The sequence below is a fragment of the Apteryx rowi genome, unplaced genomic scaffold, assembly GCF_003343035.1.
Source record: "Apteryx rowi isolate R43461 unplaced genomic scaffold, aptRow1 scaffold_18, whole genome shotgun sequence".
NCBI lineage: Eukaryota > Metazoa > Chordata > Aves > Apterygiformes > Apterygidae > Apteryx > Apteryx rowi.
In genome coordinates this window covers 1,210,585-1,234,971 of record NW_020448085.1, presented here as the reverse complement: position 1 = coordinate 1,234,971, position 24,387 = coordinate 1,210,585, and the positions used below count along the sequence as shown (strand labels likewise).

The window sequence follows — 24,387 nt, the reverse complement described above, 5'->3', positions numbered from 1 at the left end:
CTGATACAGAATGAGACTAATTAGAAACAAAATGCCTGATATGTTTTCTCCATGTTTTTTTTTCTTTTTTTTTCTCTTTTGTGCCCCTCAAATTCCTTTCTGTCTGAAAGACACAATCTCAGTCTTTCCAAATGCTGCTCACGTGGGACCCTTTCCATGAGAATTACCTTTTTTTGCCTCCATTCCCTCCTCTGGCGCACCCAGAACTGAGCAGAGTGCTCAGGGAAGCACCTTTGCTTTATTTATTGTTAATGCAACAAGTTCATATAGTCTTTACGCAGCTCTTCATATGCAGAGTTTGGAAGGGTCTCAAGGTGCATGCTGTGTCCCAAGAGGGAGGTAAATTGTGCATGCTCATCTCAGCGGATAGGAACAGGAATAATCATGTCTCGCATTAAATGCCTGCACATAGGCAACGGAGGAGACTCGGCAAAGCGAACGGGTGAGGAGGGAGGGACCGTGTATACAGGGTTACAAGTTCAGGGCTGGCCCGGTGAGAGCAAAATCATAGCAAGCACCGTTACTGGGCTCGTGAGCTCTCCAAGGAGAGATGAACATCTTGCAGCTGGTGGCAGGGGGCAGGTTTGCGGCGCGAATGCAGCCCGTGCTCTGGAATAACTGCAGCAGGCGCCTGAGCGCGGGCCGGGGCTGCAGCTGCACGGACTGAGTGTCGCAGGCAAGTTGAGATTAGAGCTGGAGGTAAGATATCCGCTGCTGAAGCAAAGCGGGTGGAACAGCTGCCTGGCGGAGCATGATAAATTTCTGTACAAAATTGTAATTAAGTTTTCTATACATCGTATTTGCTCAGGCAGAGTAAGTGAATTGGCCAAACAGAAGCCAAACTTGACACTTTGGAAGAAGAATTTGTTTCACGTAAGTAAATCTCAGAAACTTGCATTTTGATATAATTTAAGACTTTCCGCATATGTTTAAAGAACTCCGTCCTGCAAGCTGCAGGCGGACCCATGTACCATGCCGAGGGGGCCGCTGTGAGCCTGAGCTGCCACTTCCCACGGCAGCTTGAAGGAGCAGAGCTTAACATCTTGGAAACATAAGTGCATCACTTAGGCATGATTTTAACAGTCTTCATGTGAGGATGGAGTATAAATTATATATATATAGTATGTTGGAGTTACCTCTGCCTTTCTTGGGAATGAATGGGACAAGAATCGGGCCCGCAATTTTTTGAGGTGTCGTATAAGTAATAGGCCTGGCGCTCCGTTTCTCGCGCTGAAGTGAGCGAAGAGTAGTGCTGTGCGTAAAGTCAACGTGTGTAAATGGCTGAGCCGCTCAGGGCACCAGCACGTACGGAACCGCAGCTGGGCTCCGGCTCGTGAAGCTGCTCCGTGTTGGTCTGCAGCCGGGGGCTCGCTGGGAGCAGGCGCCGCCGGCCGCGCGCGGGCGCCGGGTGTGCTGCGAGCTGCCCGCGGCCTCGGCCGCTCGCCCCGGCACCGCCTGCTGTTGCCCGAATTGAAAGGTGATTCCTCACGTGATGTAATGACGTTGCCACGAACGGAAACGAGCTGTTTGGTACCAAGAACAAAACTTCTCAGAAGTTCTTGAAGGATTTCTACAAGTACCATGAAGTCTCTCATTTAACTGCCCCTGATTCCAGGTAACCGCTCGAGGCAAGGGAAAACCAAGAGCACGACTGAAAAAAAGCTCATCTCCGTCACTGCAAGGCTAGGTCTCAGCGCTGGGCTGGCTGTGCCTTCCTGGCACTAGGGCCACCGCTTCTGAATGCGCTTTCTGCTCTTCCAGAAAAAAGCTGGCCCAAAAATGACCTTCTAGATTTGGCCAAGTTATTAGGCAAGCTGGTTGAATTTGGTTTTTCTCAAGCAGAGAAATCAGCAGGAGAAAAACAGGTTCAGTCTGAAGCAAAGTAGAAACTTTCTGAGGTTCTGGCTAAATGGAAAAACATCAAAGGCTCAAGTCAGCGTGAGCCGTTCCTTTCAGCCCAAAATGATGTCCTTTGTTTCGCTTTCCATTATTTAACGCACTTTAAGTCTTTTCTCAATTTCCTTTTTTTATTCAGAAAATATTAGAAGCAAAGAAAAAGAAAGATTTTGAAGCTAAAAAATCAGAAATGCTTCATTTCAATAGTATCACCTTGGTGGTACTTCCAAATTAAGCCTTGGATTAAGAAATACATATATATGTTAGTGTTTTCAAATTTCTGCCTGTCCTGTTTTTTCTGCCAAAATAATTTGCCACAGCTGGTCCATAGTTACAGACCATTTGGGTCCCTCTCCCTCCCACTCCCTGCAGGTCTATTTTCAGGATTTAATGAGCCACCGAAAGCCTGCGCCTGTTCCCCGCTTCAGCGTGTGGGCGCAGCCTCTGCCTTCTCCCACCCCCTTTCCCTACGTCCACCTCGACCATCCTGTTTTTTCCTGACCAGCCAAAGAGTGAGCTCTTGTATCTGTTGACACATGGCAGGATCCTGCTAGCTCTTCGGTTCTGTCCTAACACGATTAGTTCTGTATAAATTGATTTGAGTGTCTGCTAGCTAAGGCTTCCAGGAAGACTGGCTTGCTTACGCATAAACGGGTCCCTGCTCTAACTCCGTTCCTTTCCTTGTAGGTGCTCCAGATTTTTTCCTGGCTCCAGTTGCTCCTGGCCTGCCAAAATAGATTTTCAACATTAAAAAATTAAAAAGATAGAAATTAAGCAGTTGCTCAGGGAAGAACAAGCTTTAAAGTTAAGAAATTTTTTCAAGTTAAAGTCGAGGAAGTTGAGAGGAAACTGGTTTCGGATCAACTGTGAAAATGAAAGCTTTTCACCATCCCTCGGTTTGGCCATTAGGTTAAAATTTGAACAGCTTTCATAATAAATGGTCGGGATACCTGACTCTCTTACGTCAAGCGTGAGGAAAGTCACTCCGTGAACCTTTCCTTACTACCCCTGCCCACCCGCATCCCCACGGCAGGCTGCTTGCGAGATCGGATGGCTGCTTTCCCTTCAGGCTGGCTGGGGGTTGGGGAAGGAAACATTTAAAAAAAAAAAAAAAAAAGGGAGAGAGATTTTTTTCAAAATCTCTTCTAGATGCACAGATATACTGACCCTGAATTGATATCTTGGATTCTACAAAGCCAGTCAAGTCTGATTGCAGGGTGTATGATGTTGCTCACTTCTTTTAATCATTTTCTAATTATATTTGGCAACTCTTCCATTGATGCCAGTAGCCAAAAGCATCTTGGCACAGGACAGTGTGGCTGCTTGCAGGCACGAGGCCATCTCGAGCCAGGGCAGCTCCTGACGGTGCTGTGCTGATATGGTCTCCTGGAGGCTTATCCTCTTGCGAGTGGCCCCAGGGAGCCTCTGGCTCCAGTGCGCCAGTCCTCTTGGCCAAGGATAACTCTTGCTATCCTTGTGCAAGATGAACCCAGCACTTGAGGTGAAGATCAGCTTCCTCAGGTGACACTGCCAGATCCTGCCCTGGGAATGAAAGCACCTGGGAAAACCCTGCAGTGAAACCGGTTGTCCTAAAATGCCGACATGGTCTCTTCCTCATGTTTGGCTTGGGAAGGGGGATTTTGCTTCAGGTGCAAGTGAAATAGGATGGAGCAGATTATGCCTAAATTCATAAGGAAAGTCTTTGCTTTGTGTAATAAATAGGGGCAACGCTTAAATGGGCAAATTAAACATAACCTGTTTCTAGTTCAGCATTTATTTTTTCTCTATCCTTCTCTAGCCAAGTTGTTTTCTCTTACATATGGGTGCACGGGTGGAGTATTTTGCAGTCGTAGCTATTTGGTGCTGGTAAAATTTGACCCTGTGAGTTATTACCTGAACCTTAGTAAACTTGCCATATGGGTTTTGGTTTTCTGGGCGTTTTTTTTTTGACCCACACGAAAGTGCTCCCATTGCCAGGCACTGGGATGCAAGTGGCCACTAGAAAATCAGAGAATATGCTAATTTTCTTCTCTGTGCAGTGAAGCCCAGGCAGTGATTTTGGATGTGAAGTGGGAGGTCATGCAGGGCTGCAGTGGTCTGGGCCGGTTTCCCTCGGCGTTAATTACTGCTTGACATGAAGGAGCCTGCCACTATTGGCTATGCTTCCATTAGTGTCGAGGAGCCCGGATACCGCTTCAGGCCCCGTAGGGGGAGAGTGTACATTTTTATATCACCTCTCACCCTGTTCCCTATAAACTGAAGTATTGCAACTGCCAGTGATTTTCCTCCTTTTGTGTTTTCGTTCTTCCCACCCTTTCAAAGAGGAATATAGCAGGATTAAGGCAGCGTGGACTGAGCTGTAGTGGAGACACATACTGCTGCTGCGGGCTGTTGTTGGCTGGTGTAAATAAGCATTATTTCATTAACTTCTCTGGAAGCAAACGCAGGCTTAAGCACTTAGGATTCTAGTTGGATCTGTTTTTCTGCAATACTTCCATCTTTGTATAATTTTCACAGTCAAGAGGAAGAACATGGAGCTGAATGAGCTATTAAATTCTCACAGTTTTCATTATCTATGAGTCTACACAGTGAATGATTTTTACATATCTTTAGAGTTGGAAGTTCTCTCTCGATCAGTTGCATCAGTTGCATTTTTGACTTCTGTGGTTCTAGTATTGCCTCTCCTGTGCTTTCGCTGACTATAGAAGAAAAAGTCATGATTAAACAGTGCTTACGTTTTTTTCTGTTAGAGTCAACGAAAATCCTTTACTGAATAGAGAAACGTGAATATACATTCCTACAATCGTATCTTCCCACCACACTGCACTAATGAGGTTCATAATCTCTGATCAAGGCTCCTGGACTGTAAATCAGGTTGGCGATCGCATTAAGTGACATACTGGAATTCCTGGGCTTCGACAAGGATCACAGCCCAGCGGCTTTGGTGCTCCTCTGTCTTGATGTAGTTCAATAAATAGTAAGAAAATGCCTTGTTATATTCAGTTCTGGGCACTGGTGTCACCCTTCTGGTGCCCAGTCAACTGGTATGCTAAGTTTCTAGCTATCTTAGGTACTTATAGATCATCCTTTCACTGCCTCTCAGTCCTTCATGTATTTGTCTTCACAGCATTCCTCTGAAGGAGGAAAATAAGATTTTCCTTGTTTGGCAAAGGATTAACAGCGGCACAGAGAAATTGAGACTGTGTAGTTCGTTGAGGTCTGTGGCAGCAGCAGCTTTAAATTTATCCCAGTTGGTTTGTTCCCATCTGTCTTTGCTAGACACTGTTAGCACACATTTCCAGGCACATTTCACTTCGGTTAACTGAAGACGTAACAGGGTCCCAAGAAGGCTTTTTACCTCATAAGATGTTTCCATCCATTATTCAGTTGTCAAAATAAATAAATTTGGCTTGCTTTCTTCAAAATAAGGTCTTGTAACTAAGATCAGATGGGATAAAATTGTTTGAGCCTTGTTTTGACACACCAAAACGCTAGCGCTCCTTGCTTCCCACCACAGCTCCCGAGCAAAACTGATGCACATGAATTTTCTGCTTTATTTTTTGCTGTGGACAGTAAAATAAGAACTGGTTCATCCAGGGAACTGAAGAAGCCAAATATAATGTCATTCCTGTAGTAACCTTTGGCCTATGTAGGCTTTTAATTATGCCACCCTGAGCTGAGACTGGCTGTTTTGGGCCACAGCATCTGTTTGTGCTCCAGAAAATGAGGGTGCTGATTCGGTGAGTTTTATCTGAAGGTAATGTCTCTCAAACCACGAGAAAAGAAGGTCTTAACAGTAAAACAGGCTTGTAAAGGTTTTGTAAGGTGAAATTCATTAATTCTTATGCTTCTAACCAAATGCTAATTTGTGGAATTATCCCACCTTCCTAGAAGATCTTCTTTAAAACGGACTGATTTTTCTTCTTTCTTGCTGAAGTTGTAGTCTAATGTTGCTGTGAGCAAGTAAATGATTTCTCACTCTAATCCTCTAGGATCACGTTTTAGTGAGGGGCACTTAGTAAAGTCTGGAAACATCTGAACACCGTGTCCACAGAAAGCTGCTAGAAATGCAAAGCTTTGTTAGGAATTCGGACTTAGGAAAGATATTAGAGTGTATTTTATTTTGAGAAACATTCTGTCTTTCTCCAGTGGGATTCTCATTACACAGCTCTGCTTTTTTGGTGCTCAAATGTTCAGTTATTTTTACTGGCTCTGTATCAGCAAAGACCTTTTTCTTGCCTGCAGAACTGCTGTCCTATTGCACCCCACCAGAGCTGTAGGACTAGCTGAGAAGACAGCGTATCCTCTGGGCTGTGGTGACCTTCCACAGGAGGGATCCAAACCGAGCAGAAAACTTGCGATATTTAGGCTACTATGGAACAGCCAGTTTTGAAGTTGAGGCCTTAACTGCAGTGCATGAGAAGAAACACCCTAAATCAGAATATGTGATCTTGCTTTCACCAGTGACTAAAGATTTGCAGGGTTATTTCCAATTTATAACAGTATAACAAAGAGAAAAGCTTGTATCTGTCCAAGAATGGCGTTGCCTTGCCAATACCTGTCTGAAAGCTCTGGCACACGTGGGGATATACTTTAAATAGTCCAGTAGAGTAGGTAGGACAGCGTTGTGTTTCCAGCTCAAGCTAACGATGGCCAAGTAATGACCTTGGCTTCTGTGGTGCTGTTGTTCTGATCAGCTGGTTCCTGCCTGCAGTGGCTCCCTGGTGGAACGTGGTAGGTGTGTGGCCATGACCATCCATACACTTAAGGAAAGGTGTTTAATTGATCCACCACTGCATGCAGGGAACGATTTCAGCACTGGGGTTGGAGCACTGTTACAGCCGGTCATCATGTCACCCACTTTGAGGCAAACCCAGAGCTGTGGAAGTCTCGGGCCAAAAGCCAAGGTACAGTTCCACTCCCAGAAAAGTCAACGAAACCCATTTAAAGCGGGATGATTTCATCCTGTACCGAATGCTGAGTGACTTGCCAATGTTACTAGTAATAGCACAGGTTTCTCCCAGGCACGAGCTAGCAGAGCGTGGAGCTACAGCAGATCTATGTAGCTCCTTAGTGGAGCCCACGGCTGAAAGATGCTGAACCTGTCTTTTGTGGGAAGGGTCTCGCATGACTTCGGAGTCTGATTACCTTTAGCAACTGTCTGAACATTTTTCTGCTTAATAAATCCTTTCCCCATGGTGTCATTCTCAACATCAGGTAACCACAGTCCCATGCTGAAAGAGGAGAAGCCCCACCCAGAACAAAGTAGTAGCTAAAATCTGCTGATGCCTTGAAGGACCTTAGGAACCAAATTGTCACTAGTCTTTTGTTTGGAAAGTGTTAAGGTACCACCGTGCTGAAAAATGACATAAGCTAGAAAGAAAGGGCAGCAGTTGCTATGTGTTGGGAGTGTTAAACATCACAGAGCATGTGGTTCTGATTCTGCACAATTTCTTCTCCCTGTCACCTTCCCTAAAAATATTTTTTCTTAAACCACATAATTTTTCTTTTCTTTTCTGCTTTACAGAAGAGCAGTGAAATAATCTCCAGAGATGTTCTGCAGATCTTTTTGCTTCTTCAGTCTGTGCCTTTTCCTTCCAACTGAAAGGTAAGCGGAGAGTTTGTTTTGTTCTGTGGGTGAACATCTGAGCTATGTTTTGTACAAAGTACAGAGGCCAAAAGGAAATTACGCTTCCAGCTTTGCAGCCCTTCCAAAGCAAGCTGGGTGCAGTAAGGGATGAGACAAGGACAAGAGCAACCTGCCTGGCTCCCCAGAGCACGATGTGCGCGTTGGCGGTGCAACCCCTTACCTCTGTTCGGGACCTGGCGAGCCCGCAGTTTTCACTGGAAAATCCAAACCCTCGCAACTCTCAGCATCCCTGTGCTTTGTCTGTGATGGAGTCCTGATGACTCCTAAGCGGTTTATGTTTCTGCTGAGCTCTGATGGGCTCGTTTTGCTGGTAGGTTCTTTCTGGTGGGAAACCTGCAGTGAAGCTCCAGGGGCTATTAACCCAGCTTTAAAGAGAATAGGAGCAAAAACTTCACCAGAGCTTTGAGTAACTGAATTGCTGAGTTTCTTACTACACCCTCCAGCTGTCCTGAGACTCTGGGAGAGGCAAAGGCACTGCCTTCCGCCTCCTTCATCCCTTCGCAAAGCAATAACAGACTCTAACGATCCACTCATTTACATTTTCATCAAGTGACTACATGACCACATAGGAAATAGCACTGTAAAACTTAAAACTTACAGTCCCCAAAGCTAGATAGCTGTCTATTTATGGGATGGTATAGATTCGAGAGCCTTGCAATAACAGATATTAGCTTTATTGCCTAGCCATAAAATACTAATTTTGACAATGTAATAGTAGACTGACATCAAATCCTCTGAACGGACTGCAGGTAAGTACAGGCCAGGTCACAAAGCTTTGTGGCTGTCTGTGAAGCGCTAGTGGCTCTGCCTTTCCCATCCAGGGTCCACAGAGGTCTTACCCCGACATTGGCTGTGGGGATGCTGTCTGACACTAACAAATGAGGAAGAAAGCTTGTTTAGGGGATTAGTGTCTGGGAGGAGGAGCTCTTAGTAAGATCTACCTCAGGCTATCATAAGCTTGATGGAAAAAGAAATGCATTTTCCTTATGCAGATTGTATGAGGGGAGTCAGAAGGAGGAGACTGCAGGTTATTGAGACTTGTAGACCTTGACTGATTTGTCTGGGACATTTTAAGAATGTCCTTAAGTCATGTTGCAAACCCATGGGTGAAGTTTGAGGTCCTTTGCTGTTTTCCCACCTCTTCATGGCGCCAATTATTCAGCCAAGTTAAGCAATAGGAGTGAGTGCTAGCAATTTCAATGATTTACTTATTTTTAATAAGCATTTGATGCAGTTTGCTTGCTTGTCCGGGCATGTGCTCGAAGCACGGCTGCAGCTGCCCACCAGCTGTGCCCAGCATGCCCAGCCACGTGTGACAGCTCGTGTTTGTGCTCCTAGGAGGGCCTCCCTGGCTCACCTGCCCAACATGCGCAGCAGCGACATGACATCCCTCCCTGGCTTCGAGAACCTCACCATGGGATACAACAAATACCTCCGGCCCTACTTCGGCGGTATGTCAGCTATATGCGTTTGACTGTGTGACGAAAGGCCTGGGAGGCTTGTGCGGAAGGGAGAGTATGTTTTAAGTTTTCTTTAACATGTCCCAGTTTAAAAGGTTATGTCCCTTCTAATCAGCTAGTAGCCAAAGCCTGCCCTCATTTCTGTGCATCCCGTGTTTTCTTGCACAGTTGTGCACATGCATGTGGGACATTAGAACATGTCCATCTGTGAAGCTAAGAACAGGGAGTTTACGAAAGTTCAACGTGTCCATGAAAGATCTGGCAGAACAGCTGGACCTAAACTAGCCCTACCTGTGTGCGCTTCTGTTTAGAGTCTGACCCTCGTGGTGGTCTTGTTTATTTTTGTTAATGTATCTCTATTTAGTAGATTGTGGCCATTCTCCTTGTCTGGTTGAACAGTTTGATCCCAGTGTCAGGGATCTTATTTCCACTACAGGGGGCTGCAGCTTAGTTTTTAGACAGTCTGTTTTTAGGTTTTGCTCAACACACTTGGTGAGGTGCAGAGGGTGAACTCTCAGAGTAACTGGCTGCGTCCAGAGCTCTCCCAAGACCCGGCTTATGAGTCCACGTTGGTCTGAGGACCAAGGCTGTCTGGAAATCCTACCTGCCGTGTGGCAGACAACAACAGTGACCTTCTAAGGAAGACCAAAAATGGTCATATCGCAGGGGAATCGTGAATAGTCGATTGCTCGATGTCAAGCATGGGATGCATGAAGGTGGCCTGGGCCATTCAGGCCCAGATGGAGAAGCTCTGGAAGGTGCTCTAAACCTAAGGCTCTGCCTCTGCCCCAGGATATCAGCTCAGCTACCCCAGGCATTCTTGCAGATAAATTTTGTGGACAATCAGCAAATTTAGTCATGAAGCTGCCCTTAAAATATAGTGTTACAAGCAGGGCAAGTTCAAAACCGAAAATTATTTTTATGGAAAATATTGACTTTTGGCACATGCTTTCATTCAGCACTGGGACACAAATTAAACCTGCTTTAATCCTCTGTGACACTTCAGGGAGAGAGCAACCTGATGGATAGTCAGTTATTTAGGAACTCACCTAAGTCTACTGTCAGGAGTCTCCTACTTCCCACGTGAGTGCTGTAAGTGCTCAGAGGAATGGGTTTCTCAGAATTACATTCAGCACCTGAAAAATATTGATGAAAGTTTTAGTAAAAGTGATATTATGAAAATTTTGATAAATTTTGCTTTTCTGCCAGAACTCATAGCTGAAACAATGCTTGGTAGAAAAATTCTTCATCAGCTCTAGCTGGGACTTGCATGTTTCCTACTTTAGCTCCTGCAGACTGGCCTTGTACTTCTGCGAGTTGTTAGCTTCTTCCTCTTTTTTTCCCCACTGTGGGACAATAAGGAATTTAACAGATTGTTATGCCCAGGATGTCTGATCTCATGCAGGAATATAAAGGCTTCACTGAAACCTGTCAGATAAATTAACAGATGCTTCTGAATTACACAATAGAGATTTAAATGCATCTACACCAGCCTACACCTAGCATAGCCATAAATGTAAAAAATAAAAATAAATAAATAAAAAATACAATCAGGACTTGGGTTTGACCTCCTCCAGAAGCCTAAGTCCTCAAAGATCTACCCATCGGTCACTGATTTTAGTGGGTTTCAAGTGTCTAAATATGTGGGAGGACCTTGAAAACAAGATGGAAGGACCTAAATGAGAATTACTTTACTTTTGCAAATGAATATATTTTGGATTTTTGAACAGTACCAAAAAAAAAAAAAAAAAGTAGTCTAGAAGAAGCTTTAGCAGGCAGGTTCGTCTGAACTTTCCTAAATGCTATTTAAAGACCTTGAGAAGGAGTTTCAGCAAGTCTCATGAGGAGAGGCATTACTATGCTGATCACTTAGGCAGAGAGGGCCGAGTCTTGGAAGGCACCAAGGCCTGGCTAGTTCTACTAACAGTGAAGGATTTGTGTGCATCGGAGCAACAGTCCCCACAGTCCAGGGACAGACTCCATTCTCTGGGCCCCAAATTCATACTGAAGCCATCTGGAGATGGGCCTGTTTCGGTCTTTCTGCTCTTATAATAATTACCCATATCTTTCAAAGATACTTATTACTATCTTGCTGGACGTGGTGAGCTTTCTCTAGCTACCAGCGGTGACATTTCCTGGGGAGGAGCTGCCCTCTTGTGGTAAATTTTAAGAGTTAATGTTAGAAAAAAACAGACCACTAAGATTTAGGATGTTTAAAAAAAAAAAAAAAGCAAAGGCTGTTGCGCTTCTGTTTTGCAAGCTGTTTTCACTACTGATAATCTTGACTGCACATCTGTCTTTTTGACTTAGAGGCCTATTGATTTAATTGGAGAAGGTCATCTAAGACTCTTCAGTTACACTGGGGAGCAGTGTCACAAGTTGTGTATTGACTGCCATGGCCTAGAAGCACGGAAACTTGTACCAAGGACAGATCATATTCAGCTGAGGGTAACAGAGGTTGGAAGGGACCTGAGGAGGTCTCTCCTGCTCAAAGCAGGGTCAGATGTGAGGTCAGACCAGGCTGCTCAGGGCTTTCTCCAGTCAAGTCTTGGAAAACTCCAAAAATGGAGACTGCACAGCCTCTCTGGGCAACCTGCTCCACTGCTGGATTGTTCCCCTGAGGAAAAAGGCTTTTCTTTTCCTTATATCGACTTGGAATATCTCATTTCAACTTATCCCTGTTGTCTCATTCTTCTGCCATGCACCGCCTGGCTCTGTCATCTTGATGACCTCACCCGTGGCAGAGGCAGGCTTCTGTTGGGTTCCCCCCCCCCCAGGGCCGTCTCTGCTCGAGGCTGATCAAGCCTGGCTCCCTCAGCCTCTCCTCAGGGCAAGTGCTCCAGCTCCATCCATCCTGGTGGCCCTCTCCTGATTTTGCTCTTTTTTTTTTTATGTCTTTTTTATGTTTATCTATATCTTTCCTGTATCGGATGTCTCAAAACTGGACAGAGGAGCTCGAAATGGTCTAACAAGCGCTGAGCAGAGGGGCATGATTGCTTCCCCCAGTCTCCTGGCTGTGGTCCTCTTCAACCAGCCCATGCTGCTGGCCTCCTTAGCTGCCAGGGCATGCTGCTGGCTCGTCTTCAGCTTGCTGCCTGCCCTGACTCCCAGGGCCTTTTCAGCAGAGCTGCTCTGCAGGCTGTAGTGTTGCAATCTTCCCTTTCACTGTATAATCACATGTGATTTACCATGAGGTCTACAGAAATGATAGTCCTCTTCCCACACCCATCCTTGGGACTACTCCTGCTGCCACTAAAGCGGCGGCTGCAGATGGTACCTCCAAGCTTGATGGCAGTCAGCACCCATGTTTCCACGCGTAGGGCCAAGGCGCAGTGATGCAGAGGTGGGCTGTCTTGGAGCCCAGACCCGCATGTAGCCAGTGAGACCGTGAGATGAGGCTTCCGATGTGCCTGGGCAAAGGGCAGAAATTTGGTGTCTCTCCTTCTATCCCCTGAGAGTACCAGAGTCCCCGATTCATATTGGAAATGCTGACCAGGACCCGCCATGGGGAAGGGAGAGGAGCGGAGGTGATCGCCTGCAGGAACAAGCACCTGCACAACATAACATCTGCTGCCAAACCACAGCTCACTGGAGCAGTGTGCTCACTAGCCTGAGTTTTCTTCCTCTTCCATTGAGCAAGCCCTCAGGTTGGGCTGTGGGAGAGGTTAGTGCCCTGGGAAGCATTCAGGCCATCTGTCCAGCAACAGCAGGGAAGGTTCCTAACGCATGGCTTTTTGAATGGCTGAAATGTTCATTTCTTGGTGAGAAATGTTGCTCCCTGGAGAAGCAGTATCACTGACAGGACTCTCAAGGGGGGACACACTTGACACTCCTGTAAAGCTGTGGGCCATGGGGGATTCTGCAGGTGTTCTCCCAAGGACTCCAGGTACCAAATCCCACTCTCTCAGATTAACTGGCAGGCTGAAAGGTGCAGGAGAGCCTTTCTGTGGCCCCTTAGCAGCTACTATTTCAGCCTACCAAAGAGAGAAGCCAGGGCAGGAACAAGGATGAGGGCTGTAGGTAACTACAGAGGCCACCAGGCGGGACCCTGGGTCTGTTTCTGCCTCTATCCCCATGCATGGTCTCAGGAATCACCAGATTTCTCTGCCTCTTAGTTTTTCTCCCTGAGAAACAGGATGCTGACTGGTACCTACTGGTGGAGAGTGCTCTGAGTGCTATGTATGAGAAATACTTTGCACAAACTTAACGTTCTTGCCATTGTATGGACGTTGTAAACTGGGTAACAAGGGATAAACTGGCCCTTGTCTCCTCTGGGCAAATGCCACTGAAATGCTGCTTGTCTGCACTGCTGATCCTCATAGCTAGTGGTGATGAATATTTGCTCTCTGCTACCACCACCAAATAAAGAAGTCTAGCCCCCCAACAGCAGAGCAAGTGAAAACCTTATTTTGTGTTATGAAGTGTCTGTGAGTCTAGCTCCCTGACACGTAGTCTAGCCCTTTGGGCTGCTGAAGTTTTAGAGATGGCATAATTGAGCAGGGGGAGGCTGGGAGCTGTGACCATACTGTGCAGGATCCTCAGTGGTTATAGTGCTCCTTTTTCTCTTTTCTTCTCTCTGCTTAAGCTTTTCTTTTCCTCCTCAGGAGAACCTGTTCAAATTGCAATGAGTCTGGACATCGCAAGTATTTCTAGTATATCTGAGAGTGACATGGTAAGTGGCTTCATTTTCATTTCATAAGAGAAGAGAAGAGGATCTGCATGAGAGACTTGTCATATGTTCTTGTGTGTCAAGCACAGAAAGTACCAGCTCAGCCTTCCTGTGGGGTCACAGCCAAGCCACTTTGCTTTCCTGTGGCTGCTGATCACTCCTAGGAGGAGGAGACTTATTTGTAGCTGCAGATTACTCAGGTGCCGTGGTAACATGGGCTTGTAAGTAGAGATGACTCCAAAGGTCCTACTGGTCAAAAAAACCTCAGCATCTCCTGCAAATCAGGCCCTTTTGAAATGGAAGAGCTCCAAGTCATTCTTCACTGGGTGACCTTGGATGCAGTCCTTCGTGGTGGTGTTCCCTCTTCCTTCCCTTTTTTCCCCATGGAGTAACTGCTGGCCCTGATTGACTGAAGACACTGCCTATGTTTCTTCTCAGGCAGAGCCTCAGAGAGGAGAAATGGGTTTTTGCACTGAGAAGGACACTTGGGAGTCATCTCAAGGAGGAAAAAAAAATAATAATTTTTAACTAGAGAGAGAACACTTTCCCACCTCTGAGTCTGGTTCCCTCCATTTCTGATACCAGCTGGATTTCAAGCACTTCATTGCTGAAAATTCCTGTTTCAGGTTGACCAAAACTCTGGGCAACTTGGGTCAAATTCAGCAAGTAGTTTCAGTCAAAGAAAGGGTGGAGTAATAGGAACTATTTTAACACTTTGTTTCAGTGTTTTCAAGAAGAACTTTTTTTTAACCCCACAGACAAATTAAACAAGTCCACCAAATAAAATATGGGAACAATGATAAAGCTCTTTGTTCTGGGGAAGGGGCAGATTGACCCCTGAACCAGCAATCGCTTATTCACACAGCTCTCGCTGCAGGGCCTTCTCAAATAGCTCCATGTTCTGGCACGATCCACCTAAATGCCTCCAGTATCGCAGAGAACATTGCAGAGGCTTACTGTATACCCCCCCAAAATGTTTGAAATCAACCAGTTTTTTTCACTTTTTCCACTATTATTATTCGCTGTACTGAAAGCTGTAGCAGTGCATCATTTCAGTCACTTTTTTTTCCCTCTGTCACAGTTTGAGAGTAAAATCTTAAAAGTTAAGAAACCATGATGCTATTATCTGATATTTGCTTAGCAACTTTTCTGTTAAAGCATTTTACAAGTCGTATTGTATGAAATAGAGCTGCCTCATCCACCACGTACAGGCAGCCATATCTGGGGTAAAACATTAGCAGCTTAACGTTGTTCTGCAATTGCCAGTGTTAGTCTGGACCTGATAGAGATGTTTTGAAACTAAAAGGCATTAATGCTGCATTTACTTCTTCTGTAAGGAAGAAAGCCAAGTAGTACAGCAGCATCCTGCGTCTGTCCAGAAGGTACGCTAGATTCTAAAGATTTATCTTTAGAGCTGAGCATTGCTTATTCTTTTGTGAAGGGGCAATATGGAAATACTTCAGTCACTGCAGGTAGATTTTGGCAGGCTAAATTCAAGCTAAGTTAATCTTAGCATCCTTATATTAAAAACTCCTATTATAGAAAATGCTGCAAATCTTTGGGGTTTGAGGTTTTTTGGGGGGGGGTATTTTTTGTTTTGTTTTTTTACTTCCTTGGTGAAATAGTAAACAGGTTGCATTTACTTATCTTTTTTTCTCCAAAGCGCAGGTGTCTCTTTCACGATCATGTATATGGTACATGTATAATTTTCCCAATCTAGAAGATGACTGCTTTTTAATGTCAGTGACTTGCTGACTGGTCTTGAGTGTGCACTCCCAATCTGTTTTCTTACCTGTAAAATGAACAGGAAAAATACTAATTACAATACTTTCTCATGTCAGCTTTAAATCTAAGTGTTATGAGTATACTTTGTAGTCCTCAAACAGAATATCTTAGAGTATAAATAAGTGGGAAACATCATTTAATATAGTAAATAAGGCAGTAGTGAAAATCTATTGGCTTTACTGCATGCATTTGAAGTCTTTCTGATGTGTTATTTAAATCCAATGTGTTAAATATGTTTTGCCTCTTGTGGCACATGGTATATTCGAGGCTAATTCTACGTGGATCTTCTGGATATGTGTCTTCAAAGGTTTTCCTCTCTCCCCCAGGATTACACAGCCACCATCTATCTGCGGCAGCGCTGGACGGACCCCCGGTTGGTCTTTCACGGCAACAAGAGCTTCACACTGGATGCTCGCCTGGTGGAATTGCTCTGGGTGCCCGACACGTACATTGTGGAGTCCAAAAGGTCCTTTCTGCATGATGTGACAGTGGGGAACCGCCTCATCAGACTGTTCTCTAACGGCACCATCCTGTACGCCTTAAGGTAACTCTACCTCTGGATGCTGCTGCTGCTGCTGGTTCAGAAAACCGTTGATGGTTTCCAGAACGATGCTGGACTAGAGCAGATATAAAGTGTCAGGGGTAATGAGTTTGGGGTCAGCCAGGCAGCTTTGACAGTCCTCTTCTGATCTGTTACCCACAGTCCTGGGTGCTTAGAAACTCCAGTCAAGGGCCAGGATTCCCCATGATGGTACGTGCCGGACAAGCTACGTACATAGGACAGTGCCTGCTCAGAAAGCTCCCAAGTTCGGTGCTGCAGGGGACAAGACAGGTAGTCAGGTGGATTAGGGGAAGAAGGGAGAGAGGATGTCGTAACGGTAACAGCTTAACAGATGGTGGGAAACTATTTGCTTATCCAGTGCCACAGTGCCATGATTTCTGCTCTTTAGCAAAAGGCCTATTTTGTAAATGTTGCTGCCAAAATGTGCGCTGTGATTGTGTTAGCAAGTCTGGGGACATTACCTCTTCTCCGCTCAGAGTAACTGTGCATGTCCTAGTTACCTCAAGTGCAAAGTAAGGTTGCTATAAGCTACCTCATTTACCCTCCAAGTTGGAGCAGGCCACAGTATGTGTGCGGACAGTTGCTCTGTCCCAGTGGACAAGTGGTAATTTCTTAAGAGGTGTAAACTCTAGCAGTTGAAAACACGTGAATCTACCTTAAATCTCCCAGCACATTCCCAGCAATTCGTCCTCAGGTTACATCGTCATCAGTGTGGCTGCAGAGAGTGTATTCTCCTAAAGAGGAGGCTCTCCTATCAGTCCATTTATTTCATAAGTCAAAATGATCTGAATGACAGAGCAGAATCCTCGTGGTTTAGTTTGCTATGAAAAATAGAGATACTCCATTACATGGTTTTATTGCAACCTTTGGAGTTCTTTCTCCTCGTACAGGATTACTACCACCGTTGCTTGTAACATGGACCTGTCAAAATATCCCATGGACACACAAACGTGCAGACTGCAGCTAGAAAGCTGTAAGTATAATATTCTAGAGAAACCTGACTTTGCTTGAAATTTGTTTATTCTTATGTAAACGTGTGTCTGGAATATTTGGATTGACCACAGGGGCCTCCGAAATAGGCTTTTGTTCCTGCAAATACTAATTTCCAAAAGAAAACAACTTTCCCTCATCATGCTTCAAACGCTTATGTTCTAATCCATGGCTTAGAGGATTCCTGTCACTGTGCAATTTATATAGAAGCAGAGTGGTAATAAATCATATCTTTATTGAGGAGTGGGTAGATAGTTTGGTCTTGCACATAAAGGATTAAATAATAGCTGTTGTTTTCCAAGTTCACTCCCTTTTGCCCATACCACTTCATCAAAACCAGCCTGTGGCATCAGTGCATGGAGTGGAGTGCAGCAGGGAACAACTTTTCACATTTTTACATATATAACACCTGTTGCACCTACAGTACCCAGCCACCGGCTTTACAAGCATGAACAAGACAGTGTGAAGGGTTATTCTTACTAGAAGAGGAATGGAATATGCCTGTGAAACCGATGAACTAAGGCCAAACCTAGTTTTGTGGTATAAGCTTTTCTGTGAGGGCCCTCTGTTACAGTAATGCAGGTGATGGGACACTCAACAGAAATTCATGAGGAGCCTTAGCCTTGGAAATCTCAAGAAAAGGAAAAGTGAGTCCTGCTCTCAGTTCAACTAAAAGTTCAACCATGGCAAAACTCACTAAGAAGTGATAACAGGTAAATGCAAAGACTCCAGGAAAAGGTAGGAAACCAAAGGGATTCTACACAGGAACTCAGCAAGAACACCGCTGCTGGTCTTGTGAGCTTATCTGTGAAGCTCCAAAACGAGGAAGCAACCATCTCCCATTTCACATCACAAAAGGAAACATCTAAAATTCAATTTTGAAATGACCAGATTTGAACTTCTGAGGTTGCAGCATGCAGCACCTATGGAAGCACATACTATTTGCGCATTAAAATCGTATTAGCTCACTTTGATTAACTTTACTACAAGGAATAGCTCCTGAAATAATAATGATTGGTCTCTTCTGCTAAAGTATAGCTTGTGTTGGCGTGTTTTAAAGTGATTGGAGCCTACATCATGCTCAGTTGCTGCATAATTCCAATGAAATTACATGCACATTGCTCACTGGAGGTTTCATTAGGATAAGTGCACAGAAATAATGCTATTTAAATATATGCCAGATGAATTAACAACAATCTATCATTTATTATAAACATTTCCTGAGTAACCACAATTTATAAAACTGTATAGAAACTTTGAAAAGTCACTTGCTTCAGATTCTACGCAGGGATTCAGACCCTGGACATCTAATTTAGGAGTTCATCAAACTCAAGCTCTGGTAATTTGTGTCTAATAAGAAAACACAATTAGATCAAAATAGAGCAACTGTGTCCAGTGCCTTCTACCAGGATGAATAGGTTATTATCTGTGTAAGAGCATCCCTACTCATTTTCTCAAAGAAAGGCTCTTAATAAAAGAATCAAATCAGTGAGATTGATGGGCTGGTTTCATAAATTAAGTGAAACTTTGGATGTGAATGGCTCACTGGTGAAATAATACAAGCTTTAGGGTATCCCTCAGTCTAACCTGAGGTCATGCTATGTCATCATTTGCATTCCTGGAGGCAATTACTCAGCCACCAGAAATGGGACTTACTGATACTGCTGGAACTCTTGATCTCATCTGTCTCAGTGGTTTGGGGCAGCAGTTCAATGTTATCTACACATGGGAGGCATATTATTTGTCCTCAGTAACTAAAGCCTTCAGGAAGAGGAGGAACGATTTGTGGAGAAAGCCGCTTTTAGGAGCAAGCATTCTGGGCGATCCATGTACATGCAGAATAGCCTGGTTCGTACCTGCAGAGCAGTCTCAGTGCCAAGCTCTTGCCCAGCTGAACACAAAAACCTCTTTTCTGATATTTTAGAACATTTGCATAACTGGTCCAGTGAAATGTGCTGCTTCTCTGTGGTAAGGGACTAACGGGGATCCGGATTCTTCTTTTTAACCACTGTTCTTCCTGCTTTCCCTCTCATGGCTGAAGAAACTACACTCTAGGATTGCTCATTTCAGTAGTTTTCTTGTCCTACTGCATGTAATCAAACTGGGGATGACAAGAATATCTTTGAAGGTGTTAAAATATTTTTAAATTGAAATGACCAATGTAAACAACTGGAACAGATTCTCCGCAGCGTTGCATGTTGTGCACTGTTCACAGTGCTGCGTGTTTCTATTCAAATGTGAACCATCAGACTAAAAATACAGACACGAAAGAATAGCCACCTTCCTCCAATGGCCCGAACCAGTAGAAGGGGCCTTGTCGAGCCTACGATGACTATATCGTACTCCTGCGTCCACCCAGAAGGGAGGGCAGGGCAGCAGCTGGGCATCTGCTGGGCCACCACAGTAATACGGTTCTTTGTCTCCCTAGGGGGATACGATGAAAATGATGTGATGTTCACGTGGCTGAGAGGAAATGACTCCGTCCATGGCATAGAAAAGTTGCGCCTCTCTCAGTACACGGTGGAGCGTTACTACACCCTCGTCTCCAAGTCGCAGCAGGAAACAGGTGAAGCAGTGACAGAGAATCGCGAGCCAAAGCGCTCTGAAGCCTCCCCGCTTCCCTTCCCCGGGGCTGCTCCTTTGACTCAAGAACCCCTGAAGTCTTTAGCAAATCTTAATCTTAGGAAAAGAGATAGCAAGGTGGTGAAACCCAATCAGTTGTAATCAAAATATTATGGAAGATGGAAATTCAGGGAGAGATGCATTTTTAACACGCTACATTCACTTGATATCTTTTCAAAAAAATTTTTTTTTTAATTCTCCACTTCTTTCCTTCTCCACAGATACCTGAATAAATCCTCTCCCTTCCTCCCAGGTCTGCAGGCTATAAACACTGCAGGGAGCCAACCCAGACACGTTTACAATAACTGGGAGCAAAAAAACTTTTTAAATATACTTTTGTTTCTAAATGACAACTCTACTACATTCTGATGGAATAAGATCCCTTTGTACATCAGAATTCAATGTCTTTTTCATCATCAGTGTAAAAATTCTTCTGTCCTATCACGGATACTATATAAGGGGGACAAAACTTCCTTAGAATGACCAGGTTTTAAAAATAAACAACACTTGGTTGTTTATTGTAGTATACACAGCACAAGAACAACATGGGTTTTGTTTTTACATTTCAAAGGGAACTATTGTTTAAACACCACAAGTGTCTTCTGAAAATGCTTGCAATCCAGCCCCAGAACTCAAATGTCAGTATTATGACAAACTGATTTAACAAATAGATTAATCTGACTTAATGTTTTTAAGCACAGAGACCCACTTATGAAAGATCACAAATTACTAATGAATGCATTGGGTCTGAATCCCTGTGATGGTAAGATAGCAGGATGCTTTGGGATGTGAGCCAGAGCCTGCTGAAATCACGAGAAAATCTTTTCTTTATCTCTTGGCCATCAGATAAGACTGAACTTGGCAATGCCCCTTCAAAGTGCTTCTCAGGAAAAATATGCTGTGCTGAGTATCTGAGAACAGATGAAGGCATCAGCCCTTCTGCACTGTGAGCTAAGACCCCGGAATAATATATTTCCACTGTGGAGTAAGTTCAGGAGCCTCTTGAAAGCCGCAGATTGCTATAGGTATCTTCTGCCTAATTGAATCTCCTTGCCTACCAATGCTGTGCATAGTTGGTCTCTCATCTAGGATATGTTAGATAAGTAAGACCACTCAAGCAAGAAGTCAAGCTTGTGTATGTAATGTATCTCCCATGATTTCAGTGAAGCTTTGCTGATATTTATCAGCTGGAAGGTTTGGTTTTAGGGTGTCTGAATTTCAGTTAGAGGGTGGTTGGGAATTCCATACTCACTGTGTTTCTTCCTTTCATGAACAGGCAGTTACCCACGACTGATACTGCAGTTTGAGCTGAGGAGGAATGTCCTCTACTTCATTTTGGAGACCTATGTTCCCTCCACTCTGCTCGTCATGTTGTCCTGGGTTTCTTTTTGGATCACGCTGGATTCAGTCCCTGCAAGAACCTGCATTGGTGAGTTATTGCCTACGAAGGGAGAAGATTTAAGAAGGCAGGGGAGCCTCTGATGGTAGGGTTTTTTTAGCTCTCTGCTCTATAGTGATATATAAAATGGCCTGCTCATGTTCTGCTTTTACTTGATGTAAAGAGCTGGATTAGAAGTACAAAGAGTGAAGGAGATGCTGTGGTTGGCACATCTCTCCACCTGCAGAGCTGTGTATGGTCAAGGCTCCTGGCAGATTCCTGGCAGAGGACAGAGCGCCCATTCTCCATAACAAGCTTGGGTAGGGTTGAGCTTCTTTACTGAAGGCAAGAAAAATAACGGAGCCCCATGCCTATTCGAGCCAAGCTGCCAAAGGAGGGGAAAGCCGGTGCCAAGGCCCAGCTTCCTACAGTCCAGCATCTCTGGGGCTGCTCTTCTCAGTAGACTCCCATCTGTGCCAACGGGGTAGCTAGTGCTACAAGAGCAGTTCAGTTGATGAACGGTTTGGATTTGGTAGAAGGTGTTGGGCTCTTTCTGGCTAGCAATAGAGGGGGTGGCACCATGTGCAAAAGGGTAGGCCAAGCCTCTTCCAAAGTGTCCACAAGTGAAAGACTCTCCTTTTCTGCTTTTTCAAGGAGTAACGACGGTGCTTTCCATGACAACTCTGATGATCGGCTCACGAAGTTCGCTTTCAAAAACCAACTGTTTTATTAAGGCCATTGATGTTTATCTCGGCATCTGCTTCAGCTTCATCTTCGGTGCCCTTGTGGAATATGCAGTGGCTCACTATAGCTCATCACAAAAATGTGCAGCTAAAGCACCTCAAGAGGTAAGGCCTGGTCTACCTTAATAAGCATAATCAGCTTGGATCAACAACAATTAGTCCTCTATTAGGTGAACAAAATGGCCTTGCTGTTATGGGTACAGTAACAGCTGCTTCTCCTAATTGTCCGTAAATCTAAAGTTTTGTGTTTAACAAACATAGTATTTTTGGTCATGAATAATGCTAGACCTCCAGGTCTCTGACACCAGCCAAAGGAGTAACAGCCTTAGATGTTAGTCATGCCAGCTTCAAGACCACACTGAGGAAGGGACTTTAGCTGACCACTAGAATAGGGTCTGTAGCCCTGAGCTGAGCTTCTGTCTGAATGAGAGCATGAAGCACCTCAGAACATGAATTGACAACAGGCCACATGTCCTGCGGGAGCAGCTTTGGCCACTCCCATTAGTGAACATGCAGGGAAACACAGGAATGACTCTCCAATCTCTGCGCTACTCGGAAGGAAACCTTTGCTCCATGTGACGTTTCGAGTAGTTGGGCAGTTCTTTCTGTCTGTCTGTCTTTCCCAAAACAAGGTGTGGGCAGTTGTTCCTCTCAAATTGCAGCCAAAGGGAGAGCCAGTATAACACACTTCTTTCTTTTAGGCAATAAATCTATGATTAGGACACTTAATTGGAAGGTAATTCCCTCTGCCAGAAGAAGGCTGAACCCTTATTTCTCCCTTCCCAGAAGACACTGTCAATGGCCAGCTCGTGTGGTGTTCTCAGGGATTTGTTATAGAGGTGAATTGTTGAAACCACTCTCCTTTAGTGGGAGCAAGTAAATATTCAAGCATGCCTACAGCCCAGTGGTCACAGAGGGTCCAAAACCTGTCAGAGAGAAAAGAGGTTTCCCATATCATCTGTGAGTTCCCAAGCCATTAAGTACTGTGCAGAAGGTCCCCTGTGCTAATGTTTTGCAGCGGGGATCTGCTACACATGCTCTGAGCACAGCTCTAAGAGCAGGTTTGTCCAACCAGTGAAAAGGTGGAATGTCTTGTAAGAGATGGATGTCGGGTTGCTCAGTGACACCAAGAGCGAGACTTGCTCAAAGAAGTTGAGATCCTGCTATAAATACAGTGGAAATGTAGGCCTGTCTGGGACTTCAGGCACTTCTAGAAATAGGGAGCAGTTGAAAATCAGGTTTAAATACTGAAGTTTTCAATGGACAGGGATGAAGCTGTGTGCTTGCATCCTTATCCTTATGGTCTCTCTGTGGATCAAGCCATTTTCCTCTATGGGACAAACCAACCCCCAAACTAACTGTATACTATTGTTTCCTAGGGGCCTGCAAATGAACTTACTAAAGAAATGGAAGAAGTCAACATCACCAACATCCTCAACAGCTCCATCACCAGCTACAAACGGAAAATCAGCTTTACAAGCATTGAGATTTCCAGTGATAATGTCAACTGCAGTGACCTGACCATGAAAACTCATGAGAAAATCAAATTTGTCTTGAGAAACAAAATGCACAGGATTATCAGTTATTTCACTATTCAGAACCCCAGTAATGTAGACCACTACTCTAAATTGCTTTTCCCTTTGTTCTTCATGTTGGTCAATGTATTTTACTGGGCTTATTACCTATATTTTTAGAAGGGGGTCACCTGGTTCTCCCACTTCTATGGAACAGGTGGGCATCTAGGTATCTAACTTCAGTGAATCCAACATGAACAAAATGCTCTGTTGCGTTTCCTGGGATGTGGAGCAGAGGAGTTGTGGGTATGTGAGATGCAAAACCCTGGTGTTTCAGCAGCAGCGACATTGATCCTGGGCTCTTGCCTGCTCAGCTGAGTCACTGTGCTGGGTGCCCATGCTTGTACCTGCCTTCTGTTCCAGCGTCCAGCCTCTCATCCGCACTGGAGATGGGTGCATAGGTCTGCATGTGGCAGGCCACAGAGCACCAGTGCTAGCAAAATTATCCCAGTTACCTGAAACAGGTTGCAACCTTCTAGTTTAGATCCCCACAAGGATGTAGGATTATCAGTGTTATTCTGTGTTTGCAAGAGAGAACAGTGACAGAGGGAGTGTGCGGTCTCGATAGCTCTTCTGTTCAAGTAGCTGAGCCCAGAGGCAGCAGGACATGGTGTGTAGAGAGGAACAGCTCCCCTGCATGATGACACTTCCCTGTCCCGGGGTGGTGCAGGGCCAGAGCAGAGATTCTGGCAGTGCTGGGATCGGCGCAGTCATGTGCCTCCCTGGAGCAAGCGGCAGGCTCGCTGGGGTAATCCTTGCTCGCTGAAGGATCCAGCTCTGACACAAAGACAGAGGGCTCTTCATAGCTGTTTGCAGAGCTGTATTTTTTCAGCTATTTGGGAACAGGAAATAAGGGCAGCAGAACGGTCTTGTAACCCTGCTCTTGTACTCGTCCTGTTGTGCTGGCTACTGTTGTGCCTCAGTCAAGCAGATTCAGCCACCTTCCGTGTTTTCCTGCCAAACAGATCATCTTTCACGCTGGAGAGCATCTCCTTCCACTCTCGCTGCTCCGGGCAGCTCCTGTTTCTTGCCAGCCATATGCAAGAGCGGCTAATTTG

At 44.9% G+C, this 24,387-nt stretch overlaps 1 protein-coding gene across 1 annotated transcript; it reads left to right on the top strand.

Annotated features, from left to right (window-relative positions):
- The first annotated feature begins 7,448 nt into the window (after positions 1-7,448).
- Positions 7,449-23,449, top strand: GABRP (gamma-aminobutyric acid type A receptor pi subunit). The gene is made up of 9 exons (XM_026061321.1): positions 7,449-7,504; positions 8,888-8,997; positions 13,611-13,678; positions 15,787-16,004; positions 16,913-16,995; positions 19,441-19,578; positions 20,911-21,063; positions 21,667-21,848; positions 23,135-23,449. The coding sequence occupies exons 1-9, from the start codon at positions 7,449-7,451 to the stop codon at positions 23,447-23,449; spliced, it is 1,323 nt and encodes a 440-aa protein (XP_025917106.1).
- Positions 23,450-24,387: the final 938 nt, after the last annotated feature.